The following is a 22,574-nucleotide window of genomic DNA, read 5'->3' as shown; positions in this document are numbered from 1 at the left end:
CCTGGATTTTGCCTGGAATCTATCCCATTCTCAACCACATCTCACCTTTACCTCAAAACGTACACAGACTTCTTTTCTTTCACTCTTTTCTAAAGGCAGCACCTACTCTTGCTTAGCTACTTACTGGCAGATAGCTAAGTCTGTCCGACAGATTCGTAAATGCTCTGCTCTCCAACACTTTTCTCTGTCATGCGATTTCCAGCTGCCTGTGTCTTCACCTTGCATCTTCACCTCTATTTTTTGCTGCTAGCACTTGCCATTGTCTGTTTTTCCTACTGTTAACAAACCCCCCTCCCCCTTTCCCTGCGCTCGGTCTGTACGTTGTCTGTAAATCCAGCCTTGTCTTGATGAGAGAGAGGATAGTTAAACGCCTTAGGAAGTTTAAAACCCACTAGGGATCCTTCGGATAGCAACCCAAATAATGAAAATGTAATTCTACAGGCATAATTAAGTTAGAGATAGGGCGATTACTGTGCAATCCATTAAAAGTGATGGCAAAAGTAATTACTTATTCAATCAGCGTGGTTTCATGAGGAAAAGCAATGGCACCATGTTGCCTCGCCTCTATACAAGTCATTACATTTACAAGGGCATAATACTTTAAGCTGTCATTGGTCCTCTTGACGGCTTGTTAAGCCATGAATTAAAGCCCTGGTGAAAATAAAAGTGTTTTTTTTGTCAGAGTTGAAGAAAGAAAGTATTATAAGGCTATTGTCCCCCTGCATATCCAGCCACCGCTGATTTGTGGCTGTGTATAGTGTGTGTGAATATTAAAAATGTGAACCCGTGTGAGATTTTCTTCCATCCCACTGTGGGAGTGTGCAGGGCCTGTGGATGTGTTCAGTCTGCAGTGTGGTTAGAGGAGGAGGAGGAGGGAATAACACATGAAATAATTCAGGATACTGTTTGTCTGACACCTCCTACTCTCACATATGGGAGTTATATCTGCACAGGCTGATGATTCTCAAGTGACTGTGCCAAAGTCAATACGCACTGTGTTTGTGTGAGTCTGCGTGAGGATGAAGCTGCACGACAGTTGAACACGGGGTCTGTTATCACCGCAATGTTGTGATGTTTCTATGTTTTTCTTTGGAATGAGAACGACTTACCCACAGTTTTCAGACACTATTTAACTGATAAAAACATTTTAAAATCTGCACTCCTTCCCATGAGGCAACACAGGATGCAGGATGGTGCAGTCTGAACTGCTTCCAAAGCAAATAGCCGACTAGCTGGAGGCAGGGGAATACAGTATAAAGAGCGGATGCGTGTTTGATCAGTCACAAACTGCAAAATCGAACGGAGCCACTCACATCTTTAAGACAGCCCATGAAGTTGTTGCTGACTGGCGATCCAGGCAGGTCAGCGGTGTTGGGGCTCCCTCCGATGTAGAAGAAGTCGTCAGAGCCCAACATGGTGTAATCCTCCTGGGTGTAACCAGTGGTGGTCAATATACCATCCACTGAGATGGTCACCTGGCATAGGCGTGGCCCAAAAGAGATGAAAAAAAGACAGGTAGAAAATAGAGAAGGGGGAGAGAATAGAGGATGACGAGAGAGCAGAGAAATTAGAAGAATGAGGAAGAAAAACAAGGAAGAAAATAGATTAAACATAGGTAATAAGCGGGGGCATCCCCTATTTTGTATCGCTTGGTTGGTCGGCTTTGGTGTCAGTCAGACTGGGGGGGGGTTTCACTCTAGAGTGCAGTTGCTGAGGGAAAGGGACCCGTGTTGTGCTCACCGACTAAAGGCTTGAACTGTAGCTGACACTGGTTTAAGTGCCTCAAAAGCAGCCACTCCTTTTTTTAAATATACAGTTTCTAAACACTAAGCACTCCAAACTATCATAAACTTAAAGCACTGACTGAAATGTTACTAAAAAATCAAGTTCAACAACAGGATCCTGCAGGTAACACTGCATTCACAGTATCAAAATGTCTTCCCTCATAGATATTCTGCAACATTCCTCATTTGAACCAGCCCTCACTCAAGGAACTACAAGTAAAAATAACCCCCCTTTCAATATTTAATTGCCTCAAGTCTGGTCTTTTGTGCAAGGTTACATAGTCTGTGCTGCATGTTTGGTTCCTAACAGCAGAAAGCGCTGGGTGGAATCAAACACACAGCCACAAGCGGCTGCTATGAAACAGTGTGGACTGAAGCACAGCAAACAGACTTAAGAGCCAAAATAATAATTATTTAAAAAACAGAAGAACAAATGCTACGTTTGTGTGGCTCCACCAGGCTTTACTCACAGAATGTCGTTTTTTCTTTGATCATATTTTTGGTTCAAATGACAGTTTGATGTCTGTGATATTAACGCTCAGTAACCCTGTATGTCTGAAACACGATGAATCTGATCAAAGCAGTTGTAGCCTCAATTATAGCGGCATGTGTGGAGACTTTTAGTGATGCAACGTTTGCACTTACAAGAGCAGGTGAAGCAACTGTTTTAAATGTTACACCAGACCCTGACTCGTCAATTTTAATAAAACCTGAAGAGAGAATAAAAATGGGACATTAGATAAACTCAGTTGCACGTTTAAACTTGTGAGGATTTGCTCTGCACTTCTACAGTAATCATCACAAATGAAATCTTCTCTTCTTCACTTTGTTTTCTAATAGTTGCAAAAGTGTAATTTATGGCATAGTTGTATTTGCCATCAGTGCCACAGCTATGCTACTCTACAAATATCCAGCAGAAATACACCTGCTTGATTGGAAGAGGCTTCTGCGGTTAGTGGCCAATTTATTGTGTAATTATCCTAATCGAGCTGGCCTGGGCAGAGGTGCAGCACTCGTGCCTCTGATATTCTGCATAAATGTACACAACACAAATACAGCACTGCGGGGAGCCACGAGCATCTGTTTAAAATTACCTGCACTCTCAAAAATGAGGCAAGCCCAAACCATCGTTATTTCATCTTAAGTCCAGCTTTAAAAATGTGATTGTAGTTACAATTCACATTTAACACACTTCACTTTGCATGTTGGATCTAAAGTAACCTTAGAGTAGCTATCATGAGCCTATTTCTACAGTAATAGTGGGCTATGAGTCTGTGAGAAACTTTTTCACTTTGTTTTTCCACAATACAAAAATGCCCTGTATTTCAAACTCTCTTATCGAATATAAAAACTAATGATATGAGGTTCAGGTCCACTCCTGTGGCAGCAAACACTTAAAAGCAGAAAGCTGAAGAGAAACCTTAGCAACTGCACTCAAAAGATGCGTCACCCCAGCCGAGTGCTTGTCTTCTTTTTCGTGACTATTTTTTTCTTCATTTTTTTCGTACTTCCCTTGTGAACAGGGCAACTCATTTTTATGTCTGCTGTTGCTACTTGGTGGGAAAGACCATGAACATTCTGCGGTGGACAGTGCTGGTGTGTTGGGGTGTTTGGAAGTCGTGGTTGGCGCTCTCCGCGCCGTCACTTCATTTATCTCCCAGTGACAAGAGAGGAGAAACGGGGGAAGGGCTCATGGAAAGCTCCTACAGAGTTTGTCTACCTTTGGTATGACCTTCTCTCAAGGCAAGGAGGTAAGGATGTAGGATTTGAAATGTCAGAGCGTAGAGATATAACTTGTAAAGCTTGTGAAATTAAAATGTTGAATAAAGGTCAGAAGAAAACCGACATATTATAAAAGGAGCAGGTTGCTGATGGTACATCTTCAAGGCTGGATGTGCTTACTGGGGCCATGGCTGATTAGCATTGGTTAGTTGGCTGCCAGACACCTATATATGTCCAAACTTAAGAGGGAAAGTAAGCGATTTGCATTTTGTTTCTTTCCCGTGCTCTCTTCATCATCCCAGGTTCCAACACTTAAAAGATTAATCAGAGCTTTTGATGCATGCTGGGTATGAAAAAATGACAGAAAAGACCCAGGGTGATCGTATTCTATTCAGTGATTCATCATGTGATAAGAGGTTGGACTTAAACATCAATAACAAACCCACAGAGACAATAGGTCAAAGATCCAAAATAAGCACACTGATAAGTTCAAAAAATTAATTGAAAAAAATGATTAAGTACAAAACCCAACTAAGTGTTTCCTCTGAGGTAATTCCTCTTTCTAATTATACACGAGCGTTAAGCTAGTCTTTGCTTCAACCAGAGTGCACACCCATCCCGTTGAGTCACATTACTGACACTTGCATCACTGGCCAGAGGAAGGGAAGGGTGACGATATCACAGGTTGATAGTTGAAACACCCTGGTCCTCCCAGCCAGGAAGCCACGTAGCCTTGAGTTAATCAGCCTCCATTCTTATCTCAAAATGTTCCCTGCAATTAGCAGACGGAGTGCTCTTGAAATGAAGCCCGACAATTTGTTATAAGATTATACCAGAGAGGTTGTTGGGATACTATTGTCAGGATGGATATTGACTTGTCACCAAGGTGAGAACAGCCTTGTGATATTGACTAACAGCAGCTGAGAAATACTGTTGATACTCTGGGTGCATCTGACCCTGATAGGTAAATTTGATTGAAGCAAAGGTAACAGCTAACAGAGATTACACAAAGTGTCTTGAAATACAACGTTCACTTTCACTTTTGTGACATATTTCTGCAGATGTCAGCCTCCAGCATCTTCTCCCTGTGTTATTCCTCTATACTTGATGGTGATACAAGCTCACAGGTAAAATTAATGGTTGAAATGTTGGATCTAGGTCATTAAATTAAAAACCACCAACGAGTGCCCTCCCTTGATTGTTCATGAGTATTCAAAGTTATTCACAGTAACAGAACCAAAGCACTGCTAAGTGAGGACACACAGAACAGCCAGGGTTAGTGACATTCACTCCAAGGCCTGGCTATACTGCCACCTACAGTTATGTGATGTTACTCCATTTATTAGCCAATGAGTACATTGTATAATGCATGATAACAGTGACATGAGACTGTTGACAGATAAATACAAAAAAAAAAAAGAATTAATTAACATTCTACTGTCTGTCTGTGCTTAACATCATTCTATTGGATATACGTTAATAAAAATCTCTAGATTTAGAATAGTTTACCTAAAACAAGCAGCTAAACCAAAAACCACTGCTGCTTCTATAGGATTACTTGATTTTTACCCAGCTTCTATTCAAACACTTCTTTAGCCCAGTAGCTAAGCAGAGAAACTGACACAGCTGGCTGATCTTTGCTGAACTGTGTCCCGGGTACAACAGAAAACACAGAGTGAAGCTGTTTGCAGCTGAAGATACTGTGAAAGAACTGCTATACCTGCAAAGTTCAAATCAGGAGAGGCATTCCTTTTTACCCATTCACATGCCGCTGAACTGACTTCCTCAATGGCCCTGTGGTGGGGGAATGATTGCTTTTATGTTCATAACCTCCATTCTATTCAATCAATTTTCCACTTGTTTACTTGTTCCTCGTAAACCTCCAACTACCCAGAGAACAATAAAGCTGTATTCGTGGGTCCTCACATGTAGTGCATTGTGAACTACCACTGCTCTGAGTGTGGAGTCCTGTGGTGAGGTCAGCTGACCGTGTCACTGCCTCACTGACTCCATGACTCCAGGCTGCTGAGCACGGAGGGCCCCATAAAGTGGAGCCCCCCCCCTCTCATCAAGTAAACAAGATGGGTGGAGATGATTCCAGCTGTGCTAGGGACTGTACTGACCACACTAACACTGCACATAAAAGGTCTTATTGATCGCAGTGAAGACAACAATGGACTTGAAATGAACCCACGGTACACTTCAACTATATTTCATCTGTGGGTGTTTAACGGAGACATAATAGGCTTTTTCAGATTTTCACTTTCTTCTAAGATTTTAGATTTTTTAAGAGGTTATGTTTTAATTACTGTTTGTCTGTTTGTTAGAATTACGTAAAAAAACAACTGAATACATTTTATTAAAAGTTGATGGATATGGGGTATGGGCCGAGGGAGAAGTCAATAACTTGCGGAGTAAATTCACTTAAGGGGATATTTTAAGATTGCATTTGAGGTGGTTGGACCAATCACAGGAGACGGGGCTTTATCAGAGGGAGCGCCTTAAAGTAACTGGAGCTAAAACCCAATGTTTTCAGACAGAGGCTGAAAGTGATGAGCTTTTTGGACATTGAAGCATGTGCTCTAAGTAATAACCCAAATACAAATTAAGAACCTGAATACAAGTGTAATATGTCTCCTTTAAAGTGCAACTCAAATGTGCTTGGAGATGTATCTAGATCCCATCTTACATACAATTTCAACATACTGAGGGCACACAGAGCTCATCCACTATCTTATAATGATCTCCAGGAGTCTGGCAGTGACTTACAGTAGGTGCTGATAAGGGTAAAATAAAAAAAAATATGCACATGAGGAGCACAGATAAAGTAACATGTGTAAAGCTGCCACTACTCCCATGAAGGGGCTGGGAAGTATCAAAGCAAGTCTTGAAGCGTATGTGAGTCATTTCCCCGATATAGCAAGTGAAAATGAGAAATTTTAAAATTGTATAGTATTTGAAGCTATATCCTGTCAGGCCCTCAGCACATACAATGGAAAATAGCTTTGTGTGAGCCACTCACTCTCGTCACGTACACATCACCTAGTTAAAAGCACAGATCATTTCCAAGCTTCAATTCCCGTGGGCGGTCGTGATTTTGAGCATCCAATCTTTGCACGGAGCCAGAATCTGCAGTTCCTTCGTCAGCATCTTCCTGACTCATATAGCCTCGCTCTACCAGTACCGTTGTACATTAACGGCATTATCCATGCAGAGAGTTGGCATCAAGCTTACCTTTGAAGTGCATCACTTACCCTTGTTGGCACTACATCTGATTACTGTCATTTTCAGGGAAGAAATAATGTGTTATATTTTGGATATTTTGGACACATGCACACATTTATTCCCCATTGGTTGAGGTCAAAGTCAGACCTCCTTCAAAAGAAGGATGCTCAAGAGAGAAAGGGAAAGAAAGGGTTCTGATTCAGCGGTGGACTTCGATAGGTGTCTGGCAGTTTGTGAACAAATTATTAGCCAGGTGTAATTGATGTCCAGAGATGGTTCTGTCTTTAAGTAATAACTATAACATGAACTAAGCTAAAACCCTAGGTTAGTAAAGACATGAGGGAGGGTTGGGAAGTTAGGCCGAGTGTCATTTTGACAAGAGGATGGGGGAGAGAAAAAGGGGGGAGAGTTTTTTTTTAAGCTCTGTGCCGAAAAGAGTTAAAAGGGTTGGTGGGTGAACGAAATCGGTTAGTACTTTTGTAAGTAAGGGAAAGTCAGACACAAAAATGGTTGTTAGTACAGTTACAACAAAGGTTTTGATTCAAACAGTAGATTAGTAACACTGTTTTAGTAAATTTAGTCAAAGTGGTAAGAGTAGGTGAGGATTCTTTAAAAGTCCTCTGCAATTTGATTGCCCGAACCAGATCCAGATTTGGACTGAATGTGTTATTTCATGTGACAAAGGTTTGCTTTTGTTAAAAAGAAACAAAATGAATCCGTCCAAGCTCACGGAGTGACACACACAAGCCATGCACTTAGATGGGAAGATGACAGGAAGATTGGTTATAGAGGAGGGGGGTTCAATTAGACACAACAAACACACACACAAAAAAAAATAAAAAATGAAGCATCTGATGCAAGATACAGCAAAGTAGTGGGAAAGTGAATTTGAAATTGCAGGGCACAACAACACCAGACAAATGAAGAAAGAAAGATAACTTTCAATGTTCTGGTGCAACAGAAAAAAACACCCATGTAGACACGTGTACAACCGACTGACACGCGCTGGGCTAGAGCAGCATTTACACCATGTGAGGATGCTGATGTGGAAACATTCTAGCCAGTAAGAACATGCAGACAGGGTGCAGGGACACAACCACTGGATACTGTCAGTTTAGTGGTGGAGGGGAGGACAGGATGGGACCAATGTCACCAATCACAGATGAGATCAACGGTTATGAGAGGGTTTTTTAAAGAATGGGAAAAAACTGAGAGGGGACAGAAGACATATTCTGTCTTGGTGAATAGAGCAGTTTCTACCCCAAAGGTCGGACCAATGAACTATCACTGTCCTCCATGCAATTGGACAGAAATGCTACAGGCTGAACGGATACAGTGACTTTCTGCACACTCATAACAACAATCTTTTTTTTTTCTTTCTCCCAAATCGTGTGTCATGATGGATTGGCCAGATTTATTCCTGGAGGCATCAATCCTCTATTCACCAAGACAATGAAAATCTGTCTCCCCTCTTTACGTTTTCCCTTTTTTTGGGGTAGTTTTGCAAGATAAGGTGTGAGGTCATTAATTATTTTAGTAAGTTAATTTTGAAGTTAAACTCATAAAAGTAAAAAAAACAACATACATAATATTAAGATAAAAAAAATAAACAAAACAACAAGAGGGTGTGGCTAACATGTTTCATGGCCGTATTGATTATATTAGGACAATTGATATATGTATGCATATATGTTAGCCATGATATATACATATACATATATACTCAATGCAATCTGTATACCAAAAACTGAAATAGAAACAAAAAGAGAAAGATTGGCACGGGGGGTTTCAAGTCTCTTCATGCAAGGGTTGAGGCCAGTAAAGTATAGGAAGTATAAGTTAGTGTTAGTGTTAATGAGGGGTCGATCGCACACAGCTCAGATTTACCCAGGCAGTTCTCTTTATGGTCTGCATCAATGGGCAGAGAGCTTCATCTATTGATTGGTAAAGTCCAGTGAAAGCAAGTAAGTCTGATAAGAAGTACGTGCTAATGCTACGGGTGGTTTACCAGCGTGCTTTGGCAGGACTCTAGTTCATTCAGCCTAATAAAAGCATCTGTTAAGAGTCTTTCTTTTTTAATGTGGATACGTTATTGTTGCAAACTCCCCTCATCTGCTGCTCAAGGTGCAAATGCCATTTCATTTTCAGTGCCGAGCTTCAGTCAGTACTCTTGGTTGCAGTTGAGTTCAGGAGACTGTTGGCACATTACAGCTGGACTAAGTGTGCATATGTGTGCGTAACGGAGCGGGTGTGTTCAGGTGAAGGTCTGGGAACAGCCCCATCTTGATCATAAATCACTCGGAGGCCACTAATGGGATCAAGCCCTCATTTAAGACCTACTTGACAATGGGGGCATTGACCACTAAATCAGGAGTTGTAAATACTCTTCATGACTCCATAAACCACAGGATGGCGAGCGTGGATAACAGGTGGCTCTGATAACAGGTCCAACTGAGGCATCTTAGCACGAAGCTCTCCTCAGGCCCAATCCTCTAATGGTGATAATAGTTGTTGAAATCCATGAACATAAAGTTGTTTTTTTTCTTTACTTCCTCTCACTGGAGCTGCCATAGTAACATGTTTATCTGCCTGAGAAACCTGCTGCATGCGCTCACTTAACAAGGTTTGTGTAAGAAAATTAATCAGGAGGAAACGGATTCACAAAAATTAAAGATAACTCTTTACTACTCTTCAAATAATCGCATTGCATTACGATTCTTTATTTCTTCATACGGATTGTGTTTGAATTTATAGAAAAATCTAAACAAAACAACCAAATAAAAAAAGAGACAGAAAAATAAACAGCAAAAGAAATAAAAATCTTGAAACCTCAATTTTTCTGTATGTTTTTTTTGGGCAGACCTCTTTGGATGAACACGTCAATTATTTTCAGGAGGGGAAGAACTGGATGGCAATAAAAAAAAAAGCAATAACATATATATAGGAAGAGGGCTTAAAGAAAAACAGAGAGGTGGAGTTTTTCAGCTACCTTGATGACGGATTGTACTTTCAGTAAAGCAAACAGAATAGAAAGAGGTAACGGAAAACCCAGGGCAAACCAAAGTATAAGACAATTAGAATGATATCTACCATATAATGCAGTTTGTTTACCATAGCGTGTCCAATGCCTGCGTGCTTCAGGAGAAAACAGGGGGAGGAGAAAGAATAAAAAAATAATGATAAACCTTGAACTCAAGAAAACACACCTCAACCCCAAAAAGGCGGGAAAGAAAAAAAGAAAAATCGCCTTCGGCAAAACCAGCTTCTCCTCTTAACGGGCGACTCCATTCTCCAAGCAAAAAATTGTATGTAATAGTAAAATATAATTTAAAAAGAATATATATTTCGCATTGTTTATGTAGTAAAACATCCAAATAAAGAAATAAAGAAATCTACTATTTCGATTGAAGGGGTCATCTACAAAATAAATCCATAAAGAACCAAAGGAATCAAAAGGATAACAATACATTTGTTAGTATGTAAGTTGCAAGTTAAGTAGAGAAAACAACAGATGGCTCACATTCCGTGAATGACACAGTGTTAGTTGTTGAAATCATAGGAGGTAAAGGGGAAAGAAAAATCCACCAATGAAAATAATCAAATTGGAAGAATTCGGAAGCTTGTTGTTAGTAAAAGAGACAAGAGTTAGCAAATCAACTTCCACAGGGGGGACTTGGGTAGTTTCGATGGGGGTGTTGGTTTTTGAGTGGGGGAGGGGATGAGGGAGAAGTACACCAGTATTAGTATTCAATCTGAATGGCTAATTTGGTCAGCGGGAGCCTGCTGGCGGTGGGGTCTACTCCATTTTTACAATGGCGTTCGTTAAGCACTGGGCGTTGCCAATCATGTTTTCGTGATTTCCCAAGTACGGAGCTATTGTGATATATGCAAGAGAAAACCAAAAATAAATTATTGCATTGTAGAAAGGAACAATTGTGGTAGATATAAACGCACAGTGTGTTTCCAGTGTTGAAGGTAGTGATGTGAATTCATCAGGGCATTAAGGAAAACAGCATTAGGTTAAGCAACTATTGAGCATGAAAAGAAAAGACAGGCGGAGAGAAGGACAGAGACATTTCATTGAGGGTTCTGGTATCTGCAGCATCCTGAAAGAGAGACAAATGTCCATTAAGTCTTTAAAATAATTTATCCTATCAACAGCAATATCTGTAGTCCCTGAGAAGAGACAAAAAACAAACCATACAGAACATGAAATGGACAAAAATACATGTCACACATTCATCAAATCTTGGTGATTTTTCTTTCCCTGGGGTGGTGAAATATTTCGCCTTCATGAGTATTATTTCCATCGCAAATATCTGATTATTTTGAGTCAAGTGCACAAGTTGGCAGATGGCAGTGAGAAGGTGAATGGATCCATCAGTGCGATCTGCCCTGAGTTTTCCCTCTGGACACAGTGGACGTCTAGAGGACATCTCATATCTTGATCTGAAAGTTGAAACTGTCCACTGCTGCAGGTGACCATATCTGATGCACTGAATTTGGACAAAAAAGGGTGAATGCATGTGATCCCACTTATTGGGAATGGTGTGTGTGTGTGTGTGTGTGTGTGTGTGTGTGTGTGTGTGTGTGTGTAGGGGACGGGTGTGTTCTATGTGTTCTTGGCGTCTGTGTGGGAGCTCAGTCTAAATGCTCACCATAAGCAGGCCTCCCTATGGGGCTAAGTGGCAGATTTGAGGATTCATCCACGCCCACTCTTGGATCAGGGGTCACGTTAACATGCTCTCGCCAGTCATCCACTTTGTCTAATGACTCCTCTTAAACGATTAACTAGGCATATCCATGCCATGCCAACAGAGTGGATGTGATATGAAGCTTGAAAAACCAGGAGACTGACAATGGTTTAGTCTAGTTTGACAAATTTACCCTTAAAAAGGTGACAATGACTTTGACCTTTTCAGAACTCATTTGAAGACGGTCGGGGGATACGGGGGGGGACAAACGAGATGAGGGACGCAACATTTTGAACTCTGTACGTTTTTAGATCCCTCTCAGCCGTTTGATGATGATGTTGGATTTCGGACTTATCTATCTCTCAGTTCTTTGACAGAGCAGCCCTGGGATGGTGGTGAGAAATATATCCTTCAAAAAAAGATTGCTGATGATCTCTTTGAATAGAACATGATAAAGTGATGGCAGCGGGTGAAAAGATGTGTGAAAGAATGAAAGGAAGCGATCGCATTTGGACGCTGGATGCAAAGTGCCTGCATCATCTCATGCAGAGAGTGAACATGGAGGCTGTTTGTCCCACTGACAAAAGGAATGACGCGGAAGGGATACATTTGGATCCTGTGTGTGTTTAACACCTGAATTCAGTGAATGAGGAAACTTAATTTGTTCTTTGTCCATTATTAAATCTGTTCTTTGTTCCTTCGACTGCATTTGGCGTGTTGATTTGCTCTATGGAGGTGCCTTGATGAAGCTGAGTGGGAACTAAATTATGATGTCTTATTTTAAGTTTATCAGCACAGATATAACCTAATCACTCACTTGAGTCCAGATGGGGAGTTAGACTGGGGCTGAGAAAGAAGCAGGCAGCGCTTTATGAATAAACTGCCCGGCTAGAGAGAAAAGCAGCGAACCGAGCCACTGAAACTGATGCGTGAACGTCGATGCATAGATCTAGAGGCGTAGCTGCTATACAAGTCACAGTTTTTACTGCAGGCTTGAGAGCTGTAAGCTCTGCTTAACTGGCGCTCCATTGTCAAGATCAATCGTGCAGAAAATTAAACTTTTGTTCCTTTTTTGTTATCAGGAGGTAGACAGAACGGATGGGGAACTGGTTGCTTTAAAGGGGGTTTCTGTCACAATTCCCCAATTTTGTTGCACTTCATGACGTTGAAGAAGGAAGTGTGTGCAGCACTGATGGAGCGTTGATGCGTATCGAGTATAGAAGAAACCTAATGGGCTGACAACAGAAAGTACTGAGAGATATATATATATATATATATATATGGCAAGGGATTTTGACTCTAGCATAAGAATAAGAATAAAATGTGACGCAAGATTATTTTTAAAAAGCTCAATTTTTTCTGTCCTGTTGATTTTACTGTCTCACTGTAAAGTTGCTCTTCCCGACTGTGCTTGTTACAAAGTTGCCTCAAAGCCAACATGCTTGGAGCCCCTGCTGTGACAGCCCATCATCCTCTCTGTAATTGACCCATGTGGGAAAAGGAAGGCCGTGATAGTTGCTGAGTGAGGACAAAGCTCCGAGTCATGTAAACAACCACAGGCCCAGACAAACAAATTAGTGTTGCACCTGTCCCAGAGGTGCCTCTGGGTTATGAAATAAACATACACTGTATTATTACATTTTGGAAGATGAGGTAAAAGAGGGGGTATGAGCTAATGCTAGTGCTATTAACATGGTAAGTCTCTTTGCTTTGGAGCTGTGGATGGTGGCTCCGGCAGCCTGTATATAACACAGGAGCAGCAGGATGCTGGCCAGGGTTGGCCAAGACGTAAAATGATGTTATTGTTGAGACGCTGATCTTTTACACACCCGTCACGGTGGACGTTACTGAATTGCGGCCACAGGCGAATAAGCTGAATAAATATTTAATGACAAAGCTGTGAAAATGATCAATGGATAGTGCAGCGGAGCCAAGATACCCGGTCCAGATAGATTTATCATTGTAAGTGAGAAAGCGCTGAGACTGATGACCGCTCTACTATAAATTTCCCAATTTAGGCTTTTAGAAAAAAGTGATAAAACACCTATTGTGTGATTGTATTATGGGGCGGAAGGGAAAGAAAAGAGGTGCTATTTGTCATCTGGAAGAAAAGTCTCCATCTAAATTAAGATAATGATTAGTGACACATGAAAGACAGTATAAGCTCAATCCATGTTATATGTATATATATGCATGTTATTGGCTGTTGTGTGTTTATGCAGGTGCGGTGCGACAAGCTGTCCTCAGTAACACGGCCACTGTGTGGGTGACCCTGTCAGACACAGTGGACCTGGGCTTCAATTCAAAATTGCTCTTTCAGGTACATTTGGTTCTGCATTCATTCCAATCATCCGGCATTCACTCTCGACTGCCTCTGTCTGGCTCCAAGCAACGGAAACTGGCCGACAGGCTTCAGGTGCGAATATAAATGTCACTGCAATTACAGCGGAGAGGAGTCTGCAAACAAACAGTGTGCGAAGCTGTGTGCTTCTTTAAAGGTATGCGTGCAGAGAAATTGCAGGAGAGCATATTGTATATTTTGATGCAGATGGTCATAATTCTCCTTTTTTTCTGTTGTGCTTCCCATTGTTCACATCTCTATTTTCTCGTCTGTGACTGACAGATAGTCTCTTCAAACAGTGGACCTTCCCTCTCCTTAGATTTCACCATAATGTCAAAGAAGTGCAACTGCTGAGAATATAAAAAAAAACATTTCAATACAGATCCACTGCTTTTAACAACATCCCCTATATTCCCGGGTTGAAATCACTGTGCCTTCATTGTACGAAATGAACCACATGACATTGTGTGGTGCCGTTTCTCACATGCTCTTGTCTCCATGTTTAATTTGAAATACGCACGATTTTCTTTTCTGCAGACAGATGGCTCAACAGCAGAGAAGGCATTGTAATTTAGGAATTAATAATACATTGGACAAAAACATTAACTGTACAGTTACCTTTTTTATTTCTGTCCCTTAACTCGTGTAAATGTTGATCCAGTTTGTGAGCACACAGCTGTAGCAGCTGAACATGAATATGGATGTTCTTCAGAAAGTTGATCTGGCTGTTCCTGATTGCATTTATGTTGTATGTGCCTGTGAATACGCTTGATGAGAAAAAACAAAACAAAACAACAAACCTTACCTTCAGAGCACAAATTATTTGCCCCAAAGATTGGACATTTTTTTTCCTACTTTTGAAATCCAGCTATATCATCATTTACTTCTTATCCATGTAACATTCCTGTAACAGCGATATTGCAGATTTTGCCTTTACCCTCAGAGTTCTCTGGTGTCATTAAGAGTTCGAAAATTATCAGAAGTCACTAACTGAAGCAAGCGAAGGAAATTTGAGGGACCGCACTTTCCCAATTTGGATGCAGGTAGCAGCTACAGATGCCTGCGATATTGACTTTGGTCTCATTTTACGACAGATTTTCACACGGACACAAAATATCACACAAATGTTGACTGCTAGTCTTTCTTTTACAGGGCTGCCTCTCCTTATTATCTTCCTAAGTCGTTCCCCCTCTCTACTCGTCCTGTGCTCACCCATAATCTCTTTTTCTATCTCTTACCGGATTCTGTCTCACTAGCGGTTTATTACGCGTTTCCACCTGTTTCAATGTGCTAATGGTGCAGAGATGTGTTATCCGATTAGAGGCCTGCATGACAGTGGGATGAATAAACATGAAAGTGCTAGAGCAGATACAGGTAGTGGCAAATGAGGCTGATGAGTAACAGAGTGGGAATGCATGCAGATATGCTAATGCCGTGGAAATGCGATGCAAATGAGCTGGGGTTTCTTTCCCCTCAAATGCACAGAACCTCTCTGTGATGGTATCAAACAGTCAGGACGATGTTTGAGCAGGAGGTGCTTGTAGTTTGGGCGACGCATGAGCAGGAACTGTGCTTGAGGTTCTGGCCGTGGATGGGGAAAGGAGCACGAGGGAAATAAGTAAATAAAAAAAAAAGCCTAAACGCACATCAACACGGCGACTGCTCCTCACAGCACAGCTGGGGAAAATTAGGAATACTTAAAATGTCATTGGCAGTAAACTGAGAAAGGATTACAGGGGTGTTAGCATGTCATTATGTGCATCAAACAAATCCACTACTCCTGCCTGCCTTGAATAGCAATCCCAGTTGTCACCATAAAAGTGCAGTGCTCTGCAGGTTGGCAACGCAGAGCACTCTAAATGGCATTTTCAATTTGGCAACAGGAGGTCCAGTCATTATGCTAAACGTATAAAGTTGACCTTACTGAGATGTTAACATGTGAATTATAGGAGCTACTCAGCAAATGTATGTGTGTGCTGGCCAAAACATGTACAACAAGGGTTCCAGATTTGAATAGTTTGAGTAATCCATCATGAAATTTGGTTATTTTACTCAGTAGTTTAACCAATTACTTTTGCTTCCAACATATTGTTCTCGTTTTGTCCCTATAAGCAGGTCCAAGCACCATGCAGGGCACAAGGGTTTCAAACGCAACTACCTAGTAAATCAGGACTTGTCAGACATTGTTTTATCATAAGCCGTTTACAGATATGAAATTCAGAGAATGTCCCCACAACTGGGTCTGGACTTTCTCTGGAGTTTGCCTTTCATATGAAGAACACAGCAAAAGATTCTCCCATCAGATGAGCTCACAACAACACAAATCTCCGGAGCGTTCATCAGAGGGGTGGTGCAGAATGCAGGAGGCAGGACGCAACATATACATTCTACTGCTGAGATCACATCATTTGTTTACAGCACATCAACAATGGCATTGACCCTCATCCCTGAACGCTCTCGAATCAAAGTTGACATCTTCATCATTGTCTTACATGTGTGGCTTCATTTTTCACCCTGAGATATTTGTATTTGTATTTTTTTTTTTTCAGTTTTGTGTCTGTTGCATATTAGAAAAGTCAAAGTGCCGACTCACTCGCAGTGACTCCTCCAGAGCAGCTCCTGCTGTGTTCTCATGTGGGCTCATCAGGAGTTCTTACTACAGGGCGGGCAGGACAAACTCCAAAGCCTCAGACTCGACTATTTGCTTTCTCATGTAAAGCCCCTTGCGGAGAATGTCAGGAGATTACCCGGAATTCAATGCATGTGTGAAAGCAGCTATAGCGTCTTGCAGGAGTTTGTTATTGTGTGCACAGGGTAAAACTGTAGTGTTGCCGCCATGCAGGGACAATTCGCCACCCAACAGAACTGCAGACACAGTTGCTAAGTGACAAATTGCTAGCAAGAATGGACAAGAGAGACGGAGTGAAAATGAGACAGAAAGGGAGGGGACCGTGCGCAGGAGAGAATAATTGATTGGCTCTCTCTTAGGGAATCTGGCTGGGAAGGGAGGTAGGTTGGGTGAAGGGGGTTGACTGATGGACGAGGATGGGGAGGAGGGGGAGTAATTGTAGCTGATCATGCCTTACTGAAACGGATGAAAAACAATTTGTGGGAGTGTGGGAGGTTGAAAGAGTGGGAACAATGAAGAGGTGGGGAGTATCCGCTCTCCTGGTATTGATTGAAGGAGGGGAAGGGTTGATGTTCTCATTCTGTCGACTAATATGAAATATGCACTGCCAGTTAAAACACGACTCTTAAATATGTCTTCGTGATGGGGATTACACAGTCTTGAGTGAAAAGGCTACATTGCATTTAGACGTTCTTTATTTCCAAAAGGAATAATGTGTTTGGACGATCACTCTGCCTCTCCACGATCTTAAAACACTAATAAATGACAAGGAGTCTCCCTGATGAATCTTTCACTCATGGCAGCAACTGATCTGTGACACTGTTTCATTTTCAAATCACTCTATAATGTTTTTGGGGTGGGAAGTCTATTTTTTTAATCAAAGATTTGTCATTCATAGAGGTTTTTCTGTCTCTCAGTTTCACTCTCTGAAACAGCGTATGCATGCATTGTGAGAACAGTGCGTGTTAAGACGTGCACCTAGCTAGCACCATTCTCTAGTATGTATGGAGGCTAGGAGAAGTTTAGAATTAGATGTGTTGTGCTCTCAACTGATTTATCTAACGTTGTATTGCTGCTTGTAAAATGTTTGTGTGTAGTTTTACTATCAATTATTACGAAGGTTGCGCCTGAGTCCCAACAATACACTATATAAAAGATGGAGGACATGACAGCTACCCCAATAATGAAGCCAAAGTTTATTGACTGCCCCCTGGTGGCTGGCTGCAGTACATGTAATAGATCCTGCCTTCTCCACATTATAACTACAAAATTGTTTCTAAAAGATGATTTCTGTAATTTTAGTTAGTTCTTATCACACTGATGTATGTTCAAGTGCTAATTTTTCTGTCAAATTTGGTTTTAATTTGTTATTTGATCCGATAGCATGGCACATCATGTTTGATAGCTAAGACTAACTAACGATTGATTGATTGTGTGTATCGAAGGGACCTTGATTCTGCTGCTTCATTCCCCGATCACTACTGTGCAGACTCTAAATGTGCAAGATGGCTGCTTTCGTAACTGGGATATTTTGGCTTCATTTCTAGATAGTGTGAGGAAGTGGAAACGCGTCGTCCATCTTTATACAGAGTCTATGGACTCAACAATCAGGAAGCTGCACACATGCCTGTGGATTCACAATGACCAAAACATTCAGAGTAACTTTTTTTTTTCCCAAAGGTCTGTCACTCAAGACGCTGGTTAAGCTATTGCCCCAATTCTACGAGACAGTGGATGTTGGATCGTTTAGTTGTAAAAAAAGAACATGCCTCTGTTTTGTTTTTTTCATAGTAGAGAACAAACTGTTGTCCCTCTCCCAGTGCACTCCCCCCATCCTCCCACTGCTCCGATAGTCCTTTAGTCTCAGATGACAGGACTACACTTCATTTCCCACTCTCTGTGCACACAATCGTTCATTCCCCTCGCTCTGCTCCTCGCGAGCAAACAGGAACGCAGACATACAAGCACGCATTTCCTTCGACCTGGCAGCCTGTCTCATGTTTCCTGACTGACTGACTGCCTGCAGCGTCCTGTGGGAACCATGTGTCTGTTGAGCAGACAGACAGAGAGACAAAGACACAGATAGAGAGACGGAGGGATAGACGGAGGCCTTTTTGATTCAAGTGGTCATCAACTTGGATAGTTATCCTTCCAAAAACACATTAACATATAAATGACTGGATTTCTGTATTCCTATCTTCCCAGTAGATCGAAATCATCCAACATATTTCCTGGCATTGTCTTTTTTTATATCTGAATACACCATGAAACTGGTTTATATCAATATCAGAGAGGCTGCTGAAATACCACAGCAAACGAATATTTAACTACCTTAGAGGAAGCCATTGCCACTAAAGGCTGATTTTCACGAGACAATAGGAGCACACCTATTGTATATATAATCAACAAGTTTTTGAATCCAAACTGAAAAACCTTTTTTATTCACAAATGCCCTTAACTAAACTATTTTACAAAAGTCTAAGGCCATATCATTGTTGTATTTTACTCTATCTTTATTTCAAACTTCTATCTAGTTTGTTTACTTTTTTTTAACCTTTTTTAATCTCTTGCCTCTTTTATTCTACTCTTTTTAATTTAAGATTTTTTGTTTGAAGTCAATGCTCCCAGCAGGCAGTGATACCAGAGCCTGTCTCTAGATGTAATGTTCAAATACAATACACATCAAATACTTTAACACACAAACATTAACTACAGCACTGAACATCTGCCCTGCTGCTACCTTGCACTACACACAAATCGACCGATTGACTCTGAGTTGCTGCAACGACAGTCGTTAGTGACACAACAACACGTTGTTTAAGTTATCCAATAAAAGTTAGCCTCGCAAATGAGTCTGTCGAGAGACACTGAAGTAATCAAACCAGGAAGATCAGAAAATAAATACTCCAAAATATGAAAATATATTAAGGCAACAGAATGTGCAGATATTTAAAACTATGTCCTGTCCATGTATAAAGAGAACAACCTTAACTGCTACATTCATGCTGACGAGAGTGTCCTTGCACACTTCATATTTGACCTAGTTTCACAATGTGATGGGGCTGGTGCAGTGTAAGGGATACATCTATCATTCCACCAGTCACCCAACACGAGGGTTTCCGTCTTTGTCTTCGCCCTTCTGTCTGCACAGTGCGTAGACGGTGTGTGTAATCCCGCAGGAGAGAGAGGGCAAGGATGGTCACCGGTGCTGAAGTCTATAACATGTACATGACGGTAGATCATCATGTCAGGGGGAACAGAGGGAGGCTGCCTTGCTGCTTATGCTAACCAATGATGCGGTGAATGTGGTGAGACAGGTGAGGGTGTGTGTGTGTGTGTGTGTAGTGGGGAGAGATTTACAGTGATGAGGTCAAGGCCATTGTCCTTGCCTACATATGATCTGTATACCACAGGGATTAGACAAATTCTTCAAACGCGCCATTATCCACATGCACACGTGCAGTTCCTCCAGACGCCACCAAGTGGAGCTCTGAAGCTGTGATGCATTATTGGCCGTGGAGCATTTCTCCCCTCCCCGCCCCTCCGCTTCCTCCTTTCTCTCCACTCTCTTGGCGGAGTGTCCCTATCACCTCACCTAATTCTGTCTGCTTCATTTTATCCTGCACAAAGCTGACAAATGCATAGGTTTTGAGGAGAAATATGTTGAATACACACAGAGAGAGAGAGAGAGAGAGAGAGTGTCCGACAGGGAGACTGGTTAGTGAGATCTCACAGGCTTTACTTATTTCTGCAGCTTACTGATGCACTGGTAGTGATGCATGCATGACAGGAGCAACAGACACAGAGTGGATGAGACTCTGCGAGACAAATGGGGCTGGGTGATAACCTGAGATGGGATTCAACGCTTGTCGCGTCGACTGCGGGGCTGTTTGTAACGCAAGATATCATGTTGACTACAAAGGAAAGAGCAGTGCAAAGCGATAAATGTGTCTTTGTGTGGGCTCTATGTTGACACTTCCAGTCATGTCTAAACAATGGGCGCTGTGATTAACTGTCATCTAAGCCAAACCAAACATGGTGGGAGGGACAGGACATGCATCTTGATGGACGAATCATCTGCACTCGTCAATATTTAAAGCTAAACTTAATCTGGAAAAAGGGATTTTGATGTTTGGAGTCTAAAGGTAGACATGTAAATATATTTGGAAATTATACTGCATAAAGAACAATGGTAATAAATACTGTCTCTGATCAGCTTGTATTGAGTTGGTTTGTGTTAGACAAGTCTTAATTCAGCCATCAAAACCTATAGTTTGTAATGTCTCTGTAGTGTAAAACATGACATTGAGGTGTTACTGTTAAATTATCCATCCTTTATAATTCCTCAACTCCGCACACTACCATGTCAATTTCATGCACATTTCATACAGAATAATAGGAGAATTGAGCACATTGTACTTTTTCTTTTTTAATTTGTAAAGTAATGAATTGCTCTGGAGTGTTACTGATTGTTAAGATCTACAACATATTTCCTTGATTCCCAGGCTAACAGGATATTAAAAAAAGGTCATCTACATATCAAGGCTTTCCCTACAGTGTATTCAAAGGTATGTGACCATATGCAGCTACACGCGTCAGTCTACATTTCGTCTGACATGTGTGCAACTGGGTAAATGGGTGCATGCTCGGAGAGGCCTTAAAGCATAAAAGTGCACATTGATCTGCTGGGTATCTGTGCGGGAGTAAACACAGGGTCAGAGGTGGTCAATGGCATCGATACCTCGCCTCCTTGGGTCTCTTAGTGGGGAACACTCCAGTGTAAATCTAGAGCGCTCCGCAACACTTGTGCTGCCTGTTAGGTCAATTAGAGCAATCTGTGGGGGATTCAAGCCGCTGTGTGAGTTAATGGACATCGTCTGGACAGTGGACGTGACATTGTGACATAGACACTACAGACAGATGTGCAATATGTTTTTTTAGTGGTAAGTCAGGTACGATTTTTGCATTGGTTTTCAATGCAAGCAAATATATGTATTTTAAATTTTTACCCCAAGAATATCAATAATATATGGCAATCATTATCACTGTCTGATGTGCTTAGTTTAGTTTCAAGTAAGCAACGTCTGTTGTTGAGAACAAATCTTGGATTTAGGATTTGTTCTTCTTCCCACTTGTGTTAAAATGATATTCTGAATGTAATCAGTAAATGAGAAAGACATATTATAGATATGTCTGTGTTTAAAACACTATTAAATTAAGGTTTCAAAGTTAATATTATTGTACTCTTCCAATTTGACAATAGGATACAAGCACAAATCTTCAATAACTCAACACCTTGATATTTTCGAGAGAGATTTGATTAACCTTGATTTTTGTGTTTCTCCTAAAGTGGCAATTTAGATAGTTTAATAGTTTTTAAGTGATGTTATTTTTACAAAATGTATCCTACTACGTTTTTTATACTTTCTAAAGACTCAAACCCTTTTAAAAATTAAGAATTGTATTTGACTTTCACTGCACAATCCTTGAAGTCACATAGCATTTCTTTGTACATGTATAGACAGCTGGGCACATCGATGGAGAGACAGACAGGCAGATAATAATAGTGTCTTGTGTTACTCATTTGCCTAATGGTCATTATGGTGCAGTTGTCGGTAGGTCGGTCGGCTCACGCTGTAAATCTTTAAAATCGTGTTGGCTTCCCGAACTCATTAAGCTAGTCTCACTCTGGTGATCACACATAGTTTCTACAGCATAACATATTTGACCCCGGCTGTGTGTGTGTGTGTGTGTGTGTGTGTGTGTGTGTGTGTGTGTGTGTGTGTGTGTGTGTGTGTGTGTGTGTCTGAGCAGGTGCATCTGACTCTCAGTGTGTGATCATTAGCCATTATCCTACGGCAAATACCGTATATGCTAATAAAACATCAGTTCCACAAATCTTGGACCATTTCCATGTCTAAGTTACTTTACTGAAATATATTATGATATTATTGCTTTATGACAGAAATTGCAGAGTCGGGTTGGCATTGAAATCCCCCCCTATAATTCAACGGCACTTAACGTCCACATTAAGAATCACTTTGCTCTCAGGTTTTCCTTTTTTTGACAATTTAGTGTCTTAAAGTACACGAGTTTGACACTATCTGCTTTTTTCCCCGTATTCAAACTTTCAGGGGGTATTTTTGCAAGCGCGAACTTAAAAGCTGATGTACCATCTT

The 22,574-nt window shown here is 41.2% G+C and overlaps 1 protein-coding gene across 6 annotated transcripts in view; it reads right to left on the bottom strand.

Moving 5' to 3' along the window:
* nrxn2b (neurexin 2b) overlaps positions 1-22,574 on the bottom strand; it is a 544,842-nt gene that overhangs the window by 319,543 nt on the left and 202,725 nt on the right. For 5 of the 6 annotated variants that reach the window (XM_035149292.2, XM_035149298.2, XM_047338920.1 and 2 more), the window contains 2 exons: positions 9,843-9,866; positions 1,314-1,475 (listed from right to left, as the gene is read on the bottom strand). In XM_035149292.2, the coding sequence (XP_035005183.1) occupies positions 1,314-1,475; positions 9,843-9,866 (186 nt within the window). The remainder of the gene's footprint in view (positions 1-1,313; positions 1,476-9,842; positions 9,867-22,574) is intronic. The other variant, XM_047338918.1, reaches the window with a different exon arrangement.

This window comes from Hippoglossus stenolepis, chromosome 23, assembly GCF_022539355.2.
Source record: "Hippoglossus stenolepis isolate QCI-W04-F060 chromosome 23, HSTE1.2, whole genome shotgun sequence".
Taxonomy (NCBI): domain Eukaryota; kingdom Metazoa; phylum Chordata; class Actinopteri; order Pleuronectiformes; family Pleuronectidae; genus Hippoglossus; species Hippoglossus stenolepis.
Note: the sequence above shows the minus strand (reverse complement) of the source record. Positions and strands in the feature narration are given on the sequence as shown.